Source organism: Charadrius vociferus, unplaced genomic scaffold, assembly GCF_000708025.1.
Source record: "Charadrius vociferus isolate BGI_N301 unplaced genomic scaffold, ASM70802v2 scaffold32, whole genome shotgun sequence".
Classification (NCBI taxonomy): Eukaryota; Metazoa; Chordata; class Aves; order Charadriiformes; family Charadriidae; genus Charadrius; species Charadrius vociferus.
The window spans coordinates 11,885,580-11,899,514 of NW_009647856.1; the positions used below are offsets into that span (position 1 = coordinate 11,885,580).

General features: G+C 47.6%; 1 protein-coding gene across 1 annotated transcript in view; it reads left to right on the plus strand.

Annotated features, from left to right (window-relative positions):
• EXOC4 (exocyst complex component 4) overlaps window positions 1-13,935 on the plus strand; it is a 442,826-nt gene that overhangs the window by 411,724 nt on the left and 17,167 nt on the right. Inside the window, exon 17 of the mRNA XM_009882971.1 lies at window positions 253-412. Within this exon, the coding sequence (XP_009881273.1) occupies window positions 253-412 (160 nt within the window). The remainder of the gene's footprint in view (window positions 1-252; window positions 413-13,935) is intronic.

Below are 13,935 nucleotides of genomic sequence, written 5' to 3' on the forward strand. Positions count from 1 at the left end.
AACTTTGAGCTTTCATAGTGTTTGGAAGTGGTTTTGTATTTTTTCTAAAGAAGGAAACCTTGAGGAAAGTCCTCCTAAAATGCACAGGGAATATATTGAGGGTTTCCACGTACAATCCAGTGTATCTCCTGTTCCGGTTCACAGGTGCCACTTAACAGTGTTGATTCATTGGTTTTATGATGAATTATTGTCATTAAATGTCTTCCTCCTGTGATTTGATTGTTTGTTCCCCCGCCTCCACCGCCCTTGCAGGTTTGGGCCACCTGATTTCCTGCATTCTTATCAACGGCGCCCACTACTTCAAGCGCATCAGTGAATCCGGCATCAAGAAAATGTGTAGGAACATCTTCATCCTCCAGCAAAACCTGACGAACATCACCATGTCCCGTGAGGCTGACCTGGACTTTGCAAGGTGAGCAGAGAGCCCCAGGTTGTGTTTGTTACTCTTGATGTCCACACTCCTTCCAAAAGTTTCACCGCTTGTGCGGGCAACTGGATGGATGTCAAGTTAAACCCATAGAAGAGTTCCTCATAATATTCACTTTCCCCCTCGTTGAGCAACGTTCAGAGCAACATGGATCACTTCAGCTCAGCATGAGCTCGAAGTGGAGGTCCCACCAAAGTGTCTGTGCATGGGGCTTCCTGTTGGTGTGGTTCTCCTAAGACCAAAACCCAGGCAAGGAAAAGTCTCTAGGTGTAGGTCTTGGGTGGAACTTAAACTGGATGAGTCTGGGGCCTGGATTCGTGCCCAGATGAGTCATACTTCGGTTTGTTGAAGGCTTAAACTTTCAGCAACTCACAGGAGCAGTGTGTGTGAACCTCAGGGACACCAGGTGCTGTCTCCCTTCAAGTTCTGTTGCCCTTAAAATAGTAGTAGGAGCAAAATGAAAACAAAACTGGACATGATAGATCCCCTGCAAGTTTCTCACCCATCTTGCTGCTTTTTTCACTAAAGGGGGGGCATTTGAGGAATAAGCAAACACTAAACGGTGTGTACTTTGCACGTGGACCTGGGCTGCTGACTGCCAGTAGCTGTATTGGCTGATCCTCTGTGGCAGCAGCTGGTTCAGCAACAGGCAGCTGAGCCCAAGAAACAGCCAAAGGAAGAGCCTGGAACTTGCAAATTAAGCACATAGGTCAAATGACAGATTTTTGTGTGACACTTGGTTGGATATGACCCACCACAAACACTGGAAATAGTTGGTGTCATCTTTTGGCCATTGCTCTTGGAGACTGAATTACGAGAGAAGCATGACTCCCTCCGATGAGAGAGAGTAGGTATGACTGAGTGCCTCATTTTCTGGGGCTCTCATATGGGGAATGATCTCATTATTGAATTAGTTTCTTCATAATAACATTGACATGAGGAAGTTATGAATGCCGAAGAAGCATGACTCCCTCCGATGAGAGAGAGTAGGTATGACTGAGTGCCTCATTTTCTGGGGCTCTCATATGGGGAATGATCTCATTATTGAATTAGTTTCTTCATAATAACATTGACATGAGGAAGTTATGACTGCCGAGGCCTGGAGGAGGGGGAGAGAGAAAGATCCATTACTAACTCTCCAAGGAATAGAGTTTCCAAATTCAATCTTTCCTTTTTTAAATTATTTTTTTTTCCCTGATCTGTTGAAATGCTAAATAAATTAGCCCAGTTTTTTGGCAGGCAGAACAGAGCTTGAGCATGTGCTGACAGCAAGTGGCACCCAAATAATGAAACGCTGACCAAGCACTGCTGGCAGCTGGCATGGCACAGCTGGCCGGTTTCTGGAGAGGTCTTTGCGGTGAGGGTTGAATGGCCGCGCAGCTCGTGACTCATGGTGCTGCACAATTTGACGTGGAGTTGGAAAGGAAGGGCGAGGAGGTAACGTGTTCCCCGCTCCCGATCTTACTGGGTGAGCGATGTGCCAGACCAGTGGTTTTCACAACATCAAACACATACCGACCCTCTTCATATATGAGTTAGGTGGCAAAAAGATCTTCTCCTGCACCAGTGGAGTTGCTGGGTACCATCATCAAGAGCTGTGGACCTCGGAGGAGACACGTGAGCTCTCTGCACAGCAGCATCAGCTGCTTTGTGGTACCTGTGCTGCAGATTTCTTCCCATAATATAACTTCAACAACATTTCTTTTTAGCTTTCATGACCGCATCGCTTCCTTCTTTCTTTTGGGGCAGATTTCTGTGATCTAGAGAGTATGTTTTATTCTTTTGTTCTTCAGATGACTCTTGAATTCTTATTATCCGGATTCTCCTTTTACATAAACAAGGCGTCTCATGCATCCAAACCCTGCCCTGCTCACCTGAATTTACAATTACCCGAGCAAGTTCTCATGTTACCCCAGGGACTCCAGTTACCGAGGTCTATTCAAACTATAAAATAAAGATAACAGTTCATCCCCAGAAAGCATAAAATAACATCAATGTAGGATAAAAGTGATTTGTACTTCTGTGATATAGCTCATACAGGAATCTGTAAATGCTTTGCGCAGTAGCTGAGTATCAGTTTTGCCTTTTTAAAGATGAGAAACGGAGATGGAGAGGAAGTGGTTATTTCATGTACGGGAGCAGTGGCGGAGTGGATGGAGAACTACTCGCTCGCCTGCTCTGCCTTCCCCCCTGCACCTCCTGGTAACTGGGGTAAATTCCCGCCCTGCTTCGCTTCTCCAGGGAACTGGGTGATCCTTACTGAAGGGGAGAGAAGATTTCTGAAGTGGGTCTAACCCAGCGTGGGACTCACTGCCCATCTCTGGTCTTTGTAGGCATTTGCTCTGTGCGAAATAACTCAATGTTTACTCTGATTTCTTTAAGGAACTTGAAATCATGGGCTCCTTTGATCAGGGAAAGGCATAATAGGTTTTTTAGAATTGTTTTCACACATAATAGATTTCCTCAGGCTGTTATGGAACTCTTTGCCCTCCAGGTTGGATCTAAGCCTCATCTGAAGCCAACTCGTTCGTGCTTCCCCTGGACAGTCAGTTCGCTGCCCGTGTTGCTCCCTTGCCCTTTCAATATTTCTTTATCCGTGCGAGTGTGACACTCAGGGATCAAGAAGCAATCAGCCACAATTAAGGAACACTACATTGCTCTTCATACGATCACTCTTCATACGTTAACATTTGAATTCTGGAAGAGGTCCCGTGTGGTCCTTTCCTGGAAGTGAATGCATTTAAAGTGTGATGTGCTCAAGTTTGTAGGCAAGACCGGACCATTTGAGAAAGGGCCAAAAGACTTTCAAGAGTTTCCTGGATGTCATCCTTTTGATTTTCAGTTTGGTTTTGTTTCTATTTATCACTTTTGATATATTCTTCAAGGCTTTTTATGATCCCCAAAGAGCACCGGGCATCCCCGGTCTTCTCTTAGTTGGTGCCTTAAGCAGTAGAAACCCCAACCAGGGAAGCTGGAGGGGGATCTTTTTCCTCTGAAGCCAAAATCATGTAGCGGATTCACAGCAAAATATTAACCCATGCAACACTTGCTGGTTTTAGTGAGATTCTTGTTGTTTAAACCACATTTTTCAAAAGATCTGTAACCTACAGGTGACAACAGCAGGTTTTGCTGCTTTGGGAGTAGTACCACGGCAAGGGGAAAATTTGTTTCAAATGAGTTTTTGCTTTGAGATTCTCAGTTCAAGGTAAGGGCCGGGTAGGGAAACTCTCTGCAGAGCATCACGAAGCAGAGCCAGAGCACGTTTCCATTGAAAAAAATAAATTGCCAAGTTCTGCGAGCTCTAGCAAGGAGTTTCTCCGCCGACAGGAGAAAGGGTAAAATAGACTGGTTCTGACTGCTGAGGTGTCGCAAAAGGATTTGTAGCATTTGCTAAATTTCCTGCAAATATTAATAGGTTTTTCCCTTATATGTGTGTTCAGTATCTAGGCCAGCAGAAATGCAATCAGTCGTTAGGGCATCCACTACTATATTAAAGAAAAAATAGTATTTTCTTCCCATGTATAATACCTAGGCATATACTGCAAAGTCTGGGACTGAGCGTGAGTTCCAAATACCTCCAAATTTTGGAAGTTTCAGACTCAGAATTAGATTTATGGCTGTAGAGGGATAAAATCCAGCTTCAAATTTGGATTCCAGTTCAGGTCTTTTCCCTTGTGCCTTCTTTCCTACTCCCCCTCTATCCTCACCAAAAATTACACTTGCATGTTTATGCAGAGATTTCATCAGAGGTAGTCAAAAAGGGACAGGGTTCTGCCTCAGACTTATCCTTAAATAAAATATCATTCAACTCTTAGATGTTCGTTTTTCATTGAGAAAAAAAAAAAAAAAAAAAAAAAACCACCAAACTTTCTCAGACATACAGCAGTGATAAAATTGCCCTATTCTTGAAAGTTAATTGAGGTGGTTGCAAGGGGAAGGGAGAGACCAGTGATGAAATGCGAACATTTCATACAACACAATGTCACGTTGACCTCTGAGGTAAAGGTTTTTCAGTGGTGCTACTCATCGTTACTGGGTCTGAAAGTGTCCTTCATCCCTTAAATGGTTTGCAGCATAGAAAACAGAGGGGTCTGTACACCTACGAGTTAGATCGGAGGTTTCCCTGCTGCTACCATTCACGTTAGCGGTCGCGATGGCCATCCATCCTGCAGGGACCAGAAATCTTTTCCTGCTGCAAAAGATGTTACCGGGGCCCTTGTCTCTGACCACATCTTTCCACTAGATGTGGTACCTACGTTGTCACTGCCACCAGGTTCCACACACTCTGGAGAAGTCCCCGGTGAGAAAGCATGGGGAGAAGCCATCAGCATGCCAGACAGTTGTTCACAGGTTGGCCATGAATAAGCTCTTGGAATGTAGTTCAGACACCTGTGATCACATCTATCAGATCACTATTTTAGCTTAAACATTAGGAAGAATTTTTTCACTTTGAGGGTTGTAAGGCACTGGCGCAGGTTGCCCAGAGAAGCTGTGGCTGCCCCATCCCTGGAGGTGTTCAAGGCCAGGCTGGACGTGGCCTTGGGCAACCTGGGCTGGTGGGAGGTGTCCTTGTCTGTAGCAGGGGGGGTGGAACTGGATGATCTTCAAGGTCCCTTCCAACCTAAACCATTCTATGATTCTATACAAGGGCTGCTTGAATTTTTATCATTCACAAAAAAGAATGACCTTTGCTTCCGCTCCCTGTCAAAATACAGCTGCAGCTGCTGCTCTGACCTCGTTCCTCTGTGTCTTTGCTCTCCCGGTGACACCCACGATGCTACGATGTGCTTGTATTCTTATATTCTCGGGGCAAACATCTTCCCTCCACCCATACAGCCACCTGCAGAGAGTCAGGAGGGAACGGCACCAGTCCTCATACTGGTTTTCAAGTTGGTGAGAATTGCCAAGGCATTTGTAGGACACGGTTACAATTAACACCGGTTACCCTAAATGGCGCCTGAAAACACACTCTTTACCCCAAACCCGTCTTCATTTAGGTGGGGAGGGTAAGAGTGTATAGAAGAAGGAAGATGCAGCTGGAGCTGGAGCTTTCTTTCAAATCAGTGTCAAGCTGTTGCATCACTGGTTGGGGCTGGCTACCAAGGTCAAGGTGCTGAGATGTCTGTGTGGGGCCACACGGTGTGATGGGAAGGGACTAGTGCAGGTTTGGGAAGCAGCGGATCTGCCTCAGCTCTGCTCCAGGCACCCAATAAACACTCTATTTTTGCTCGTAATTTGGAATGAATCCCAGCAGCAGAGTGGATATAGATCCTCTGGGTTTAGGAGTAGCTCAGTCGGTGACAAGAGGCAGAGATGGCCTTATGCTACAATTTCCCAGTGCAAACAGGTCTGTTGTTTTCAGCACAGACATCTATGGAGATGGCAGGGTTGTCCCGTCCAGCTCTGATTCTTGCATGGGAAGAATTGGGAAATACCACCAGGAACTATCTCGGAAGCGCTGCAGTGGGATTTCGGAGGGTGCTTTATTTCAGAACGCAGTTCTGGTTCGGATGTTCGGCATTCAGGGCTCCTCTCCTGCTCCGACAAGCAGGCAGGGGATCTTTTTTGTTTGATTATACAGAGCCAGGAGAGATTTGTGCCTCTTGGAAGCCCAAGGCTCTCCCAGGCAGAAGGAATAAGCAATAACTTGCTGCCATCTACTGGCTGCTGCAGAGGGAAGGGGAAGCCAGCGTGCACTGGAGATTCCTCAGACATCCCAGTGCTCTGAAAGAAGTCCTTTTCATTGCCAAATGTTGTTTCTCTTTCTGATTTCATTCCTGATAGATAAAGAAACAGCAGGCTGTGTTTGCTGCCTGGGTGCCCAGGTTGCCTGAGAATGTAGGTGGTCGAAGGAGGCTTCCTTCAAGAGCCACTCATGATGCTTGACCTGTGCACGTTGAACCCCAGGTCCAACTGATCCTCACCAGGATCCCCTTCCTTCAGTGGCAAACTGCTCTTCTGCTCTCAGGTGCCTCCGGAATTCTCCTGTGATGCTCCTCCGTGGCTTGTCTTCACTTGTGGTTCAGAACTGGATGAAAAGGGTATTTTCTCCCTTAGGGCCAGCTGCACTCAAGCCAGGAGAAAATTTGGGGCATTTAAGATCATTCAGTTTGAGTAAAACCCATGTTAGTTGAGTAGACAACTTGGGTGCCAGGCCCTGTAACTCATGTATCCTGCACAGCACTTGGGAGATTCAAAAGTAGATGGAGCAGACCACTAGAAAAGGTACTGCAGGTAGAACTGAGCTTGAGCTGGGGCTGACTATGCCATTCTTTCTTCCCTCCCTGCTGCTGGAGCGCTTGGAAACACACTAGTCCTGCTATTTCAACGTTTCCTTGCCTGAAAGCCATGTCTTTTTACCCCTGCACTAGGAGCAGCCTGGCTGTTGGAGCTGACATTCCCAGAAAGCTGCCGGGAAAATGCCCTGATGCAGTCAGTATCGTGGGGCTCAGCTGCAGAGAAAAGGGGGAAAACTGCAACAAGTCACACACACGGCTCATTTTCCATGAATCATAGAATCGTAGAATGGTTTAGGTTGGAAGGGATCTTGAAGATCATCGAGTTCCACCCCCCCTGCCATGGGCAGGGACACCTCCCACCAGACCAGGTTGCTCCGAGCCCCGTCCAGCCTGGCCTTGAACACCTCCAGGGATGGGGCACCCACAGCTTCTCTGGGCAACCTGGGGCAGGGGCTCACACCCTCAGAGTGAAAAATTTCTTCCTAATGTTTAATCTAAAACTCCCCTCTTCCAGTTTAAAGTCATTCTCCCTCGTCCTATCACTTCACGCCCTTGTAAAAAGTCCTTCCCCAGCTCTCCTGTAGGCCCCCTTTAGGGACTGGAAGGCCACTATAAGGGCTCCCCGGTGCCTTCTCTTCTCCAGGCTGACCAGCCCCAACTCTCTCAGCCTCTCCTCATAGGAGAGGTGCTCCAGCCCTCGGATCATCTTCGTGGCCCTTCTCTGGACACGCTCCAGCAGGTCCATGTCCTTCTTATGTTGGGGGCTCCAGAGCTGGATGCAGTACTCCAGGTGGGGTCTCACGAGAGTGGAGTAGAGGGGCAGAATCCCCTCCCTTGTCCTGCTGGCCACACTTCTTTTGATGCAGCCCAGGATACGGTTGGCCTTCTGGGCTGCAGTCGTGCATTGCCGGCGCATGCTGCGCTTCTCGTCAGTCAGCACCCCCAGGTCCTTCTCCTCAGGTCTGCTCTCCAGCCATTCCCCGCTGAGCCTGTATTTGTGCTTGGGAGTCACTGTTAATCACTGAATACAGCATAATGTGTGGACCAAGACATGAGGGACATGGACACAAAAGAAAGAGTAAAGTAGCTGAGATCTAGCTGTGGTCCAGGAGCAGCTGTTGCATGGAGTCTTGGGTCCATGTTGACCTCACTCATTACCTCTCCCACAGGTCAGGTATAAGGATTTTTGGTTTCCAGGTGCAATGGAGCCACTTCCATCATAAAATAGCAGTGACAGTCTCCCGGATGTGTGGTAGCTATGGATGGGAGTCAAGATTGGGGGTGAAATACCAACACATACGCAATGTTCTCTGTGTGTCAGGGACAGCAGCTGGCTGTCACGCATATATCCTATAACGTCTTGTCAGGCCTGGACAACCCTACAGATTGAACCCCTTCCTTTTGCAGTCAGCTACCAGTGGGGTTTTTTGGTACTCTGGTGTAGAGGTGCTGGTCACTGACCGATCTCCTCTTGTCTTGGTCTTGGTGGGAAGAACTCTTACTTGTTCATAAAAGCTGTAAATGTGTTTGTCTGGAGGAATTCCTCTCCCCCCACTTTATAGCCTGAGGTGCTCAGTGCTGTGGAAGGTCGAAGTCACCGATGCTTTGCAGTATGGATCCTAGGAAGACCCTTCCCTATAGAGGAGGCAGAAGCAGAACAAGGTCTGGAAGAAAAGCTTCTCTTTGCTGACAGTGTGGGAAAGACGTGTTATCTCCATCACAATGCTGGACTCATGTTGTGTATCTGTGGAGCATGCCCTCATTTTGTTTTTGCTGCTTTTAATTAACAAAGCTGCTTTAGTTTTCAATTAAGGACTTGGTTACAAGAAAATCCGTATTTTTTTCTCCTGTCTTTTCTCTCTTGTTTTCTCCCCCCTGTAGTTTCCACTGAGCTTTGATCTCAGTGCAGGTTTAATTAGCTGTAATTAGTGGTTTCACTGTATTAACCAAAAATCCCAACCACAGAGGATTAAAAACCACCCCTCAGCTTGATGTGTCCCCCCCCTCCCCTTCCTCCTTTTGCTTCCCCCATGTGCTTTAGGCGATCAGAGACTGTGTCCCCCTACGGTCCTTCACCAGACGGGTGCTGCTGGGTGATGCCCCGTGCAACCCAAACAGCCGCCCTGTTACGGACTCATTAAAACTACGCTGGAACAAATCACCCATCCATGTAGTTTAATTTCCAGTTAAATCTGCAGCTGCTCTGAGTTTTAGTAAGACACCAATTTATGCCTTCACAACATTTCATAGAGCGTTTCCTGGGGTTTCTGACTGCTCTCTGCATTACAGGACATTTACAGCAAGGAGCCTGCTTGACACTTCCCAAACTTTCAGCTTCTGCAGTCTTGCATGAGCTTCTGGAAGCCGTAGTGTGGCCATGTCCTGTGCTGGAGCTGCCCAGCTCCTCTGCACAGAAACGAGAGGGGTTTTTGGAAGACGTGACTGATCTGGGGAAAGCCAAATCACTGTTCTTCTATCCTCCATGGAGGTGCACAGGGAAATACCACGTAGCTGGCCACACAGTTCATCTGGTCAGTCAAAAGAGAGCGGGGAGAAACCAAAGAGCTCATTGAGCTGGTGAAGTAAGAGCAGTGTTGAGAATTAGGTCTTCTGTAAAGAGATCTACTCGACACATGTTAGAGATCAGCGTACCCCACACTGAGCTCCACCAACCACTCATGTTGGAAGAGGTCTCGATTCCTCTGACCGCCTCAGAAGCTTTATGGGTATTTACGGAGACCACACTCAAAAATGCAGTATTCCCAGATAGCTCACCTTGATGCCCAAGACTGGAGATCTCAAATGGGTCCCAGTTGACCGGGGGTCAAGCGTTTCTACTTACCACGTCTGTGCCAAGATCAGGTGTTTTCAGTGTCATGCGTGCACGCACCCAATCTCCTTGCAGTGGCTGGAACCAAAAAACTCTCCTCGTCCCTTCCTTGGTTCTCCAGGATAAGAAGTTGGTGAAATTCAGATCTAAGCTTTACGACCATGACGTTTTAGAGAGGAGTTTGGCCAGTCTTTGAATCACTGGCCTGTGGTGCCAAGATGTACATGAAAGGCAACACCTTGAAGCCTGAAAACGGTTCTCAGGTCATCTCACCAGAGCGAGGAGGACCCATGCTTTGAATGCCATGTTGCCCCAGGCCTCAGAAGCCATCTCTTGATGTCCCAGGTTTGTCATTTTGGAAAGGGAAGCCTTCCCCACACCAGGAATTGCTCTCTTCTTGCTGAGCCATGACCATCCCCTCCAGGTATTTCTTCTTTGCCACAAAACCAGACTTCTTTGTGAAGCCTGATGTGTCCTGGCACATTTGAAGATGGGGTCTTTATGTATCTCTGGCTGAAGTCTCTCTCCTGAAGTCTGAAAGCTTAAAATTCCTTTTAATTCACTGTCAGTGACTGCAAATGGTAAATTTATTCCCAGGGTAATCTGTATGAGGGCTGTGCTCTGGCCAGTCTTCTGTCACCTGGGTCCTTTCAGCCCTCTCCCCTTCCACAGGGTCAATACACCCAAAGTAGATCGGTTAGATCAGCTGCTGGAAGGACTTTGTTTCTCCCATCTTTGGCCATCCTGATGGACGTTGGATGTGAGTCGATCCAAATGCCTCTGGTTTGGGCAGGTCTGAAATAATCCCTAGAACAGCACTTGGTGCTTTATCTGCCTCATCTGCAAAACAACCCCCAAACCAGACTGTATTTTATTTGCTATGCCAAATGCGTCGTCAGTACACAACAAAGGATCAGCAGCTCTTTACAGCACACCATCGTAGAGGAAAGCAGCATCCAGCTCTGAATGCTCGGTGCGAATTTGTGATTGCGCTTTCATATACCCCTGCGATGCCGACGCCGCGGCCAATACCACCTTCCTCTTCTCATTCTCTGCCCAGCGAGCCCTGATGCGCCGCAGTAAATTAGAGCAGGGAAATGATCCAGCTTAGGGGGAAGGGCAACGTTTTGGGTTTTGCATCCGCTTTTTCTCTTTTTTTGGCAGGATCAGCTCCCCGGTCTGGTTCACAGCAGGCCTTGCAAACAGCTGTGCTGGCACAACTGAAGGAGAGGGAACAAACGAGGAAATGAGCTGTAAGGCTCTGAAATGATAATGTTCCTGAAAATGGAAGTTTATCTTAAATTAGGATCAGACATCATGGGGGAAGAAGGGAATTGCTCGAGGTGGGAGCAGAGGGGAGGCAGGAGGAGCGAACACATCCTTGTGCAGAAGTTGCTGCTCTTCCTGCACCATCTTTGGGCCATTTGGCACCACTCCAGCCTGAGGATGGACAACTTTAGTTCTCAGGTTTGCTGAGTAGCAGGTTTCTTATTCATCGCGTCTGTCTGGGAAATGCCTTGCCTGCTGCCGATTCTCCACATAAGGCAAAAAAACACCTCCAAAATGCCCTAACGGTGATATACCAGATGTTCAGAAGCAAAGAGCCTGACTCTTGGGGGATGACATTTCTCGTGTTTGTCCTTAAGTAATTTTCACGTAATGAGAGCACTTGAGCACGTGAAGATGGAAAGAAAGTAGCTGAACCACCGGGTAATGACAGAGCACGTCACTGCCTTTCCTTTGGTGACTGCATGGATTATAAATTCCTCAAGGAGGAGATTTTGTTGGCTTTGTAATTAAAATACACACCAGGCATTCCACAGACACGTGGGCCATGGCAGCCCGAAGAACACACACACAAGTCCAACTAAGTATTAAAGCCTGAGTTTAACTTTCAGATATATGCGCTGACCCCTTGAACCGATGAATACTCACTCTATAACTAGAGGTCCGCCACAGTCACGTCTCCATCGGAGCTGGTTGCCCTGGGTTCCCTTTGCAGCAAGCAGCGAGAAGTGAGCATGCTTCGAGTGCGATTTTCTGAATTGGTTTAAATTTTCTTTGAAATGAGATGAAGGGCCTCCTAGGAGTGCCTGTTGCTTTCTCACGAGGATCGGGGAGCAGAGGTGACCTGCTCAGGTGGAATTATCCACGGCAGATGTCTATCGCTAGGTAAGACGAGCCTCACCTCGGCTGTCTGAGGTCAGGAGGTGACTTTGCAGGCGGGCAGATCAATCCGTAAGCCCCCTCGGTAGGTTTCTACACCCAGGAGCAGCCCCGTATTAACTGGATTATGGGGCCGAGTTCATTTGGCAGGTTCTAAAGTCCCTAATGTCCGAACACACTGTGGTGTGTGAAATCACGTAGCATCCACTCTTGCCCGGTATCACTCCATATAGTGGAGGAAGCATCTTAAAATACCAGTCAGTACTGGAAGGCACCGGTCCTGCCCAGGCTTTCCACTGTTGACTGTTGTTTTATTTTGATCGTCCATTTCAGTTTTTCCCGGAGGCGCTTTTAATCTTCGCACTGTAACCTTTAAAGATACAGGGTTTAGTGGCCTCTGTAATGATTTTCATTGCCTGAATGTGGATGTCTGAGTTGCGCTGAGTAAAGAAATTAATTCAATTTTCCTAAACTGGAAATGGACTGAAAAACTGAGAGGCTTCATTGACTTTCTTTGCTTGGTTCTTGGTGCGTTAGGGAAGCAATCAATGGAGGTGAACTTCTCAGCCAGCAGAAACCGGCGTTCACATTTCCGGGGAAACAAGCTCGGGAAGATGTGAATAGATGTTTTTAAGAAGTGTTTTTGGCGGTTAGACTTGGCTAGAGCACATTCCTACTCTGCATTAACAACGTCAGGATATATTCTCCTAGAAATGAATTACAAACAAATTCCTCATTTATCCCTGGGGTGACAGTCTTTTGCTGATATGTGCTTTCTTGAGACTAATAAGTTTTGAATGTCGGTGGGGAAAAAAAAAATAAAAAATCAAAGTAATTACTTTGTGTTCCCAAGCTCCTTATTTGTGTAGGTGCGTGTGTGTTTATCTCTCTCTGTCATGCTGCATTGCTAATGGTAATTAAAGGGAAGGGATTTTTCTTGTTAGAAGTTTTTCTTCTTAATTTCTGCCTTTAGTGACTTTGCCCTCTGCGACCATGCTTAGCCACTGACCAGTTACTTGTAGAACTGCGGTTGCTTTAATGTAAGGTCGAAGTTTAGGAAACTCTGGCTGTCCAGCTGGAATCGGATGGTTTTGTTTCTCCAGGTCTGCAGTACGTAGGGCGGGTGTTGGTTTTCTTGGCAGACCCGGTTTTGAAAGCACATCCCGTGGGCGTGAGTCCTGGTATTCACTGTCACCTTGGTGGTGGTTCTTGCAAATAGCAGCGCACTCGTCAACGTTTGCTTTATTTGACTACACAGAATTGTTTGGTGTGTGGGTGATCAGAGCAAAAATGCAGAGCAAAACTTAAGTCGTGTGTTGTCAGCAATGGTGTGGTGTGGGCTCAGTGGGTGGGCCAAGTTCTGCCCCGTTTCCAGCCTTGGGTGTCCATCCCACCCGGGGCGGGGCTTCAGTGTCTCCTTCCACTTTGATTTTTTCATGAAAGGTGAAATAACTAGGCTGGGAAGAGGCCACAGGGGCTTTCCCACCAGCTCCCCAGGCTGCACAGTCTGGACCAGGAGACTGAAACCGCAGTCCCACCACGGTGTCCAGAAACTGCCTAGGTTAATGCAGCATGTCTCGTCCCATAGAAGTATGAAGGTGAATGTGAAAGCTCATTTCCACGTCCACGTCAAGCATAAAACACATGTGATACACCGCTGGCTTTAGCCGTGACGGGGCTAAGCAGCCTTTTGTGTGCATAGAGAGCAGCTTTATTTGTTTGCTTGCTAGGAATCTGTTTGCTAGGAATCTTTTAGCAATCCTCTTCTCTCAGTCGAGTCCAAGCAACTTCTCCTCTTGCCTTCACTTGGTCCTCTGCACTTTCACAGCTGCGGAAGTCATAGAATCATAGAATGGTTTGGGTTAGAAGGGACCTTGAAGATCATCTAGTCCTACCCCCCTGCCATAGGCAGGGGGACCTCCCACCAGACCAGTTTGAAGCCATTCCCCCTCGTTCTATCACCACTATATGCCCTTGTAAAAAGTCCCTCTCCAGCTCTCCTGGAGCCCCTTTAGGGAGTGGAAGGCCACAATAAGGTCTTCCCGGAGCCTTCTCTTCTCCAGGCTGAGCAACCCCAACTCTCCCAGCCTGTCCTCACAGCAGAGGTACTCCAGCCCTCGCAGCATCTTTGTGGCCTCTTCTGAATCTGTCAAATCACATCAAGCATCACACAAGATGTTGGGCTGCAACCATGACTGCATTGGGGACACTGAGGCAGCAACGTGCAGGGATGGCAATGGTGATCTGAGAGAGTTAAAATACTCCTTTTACAG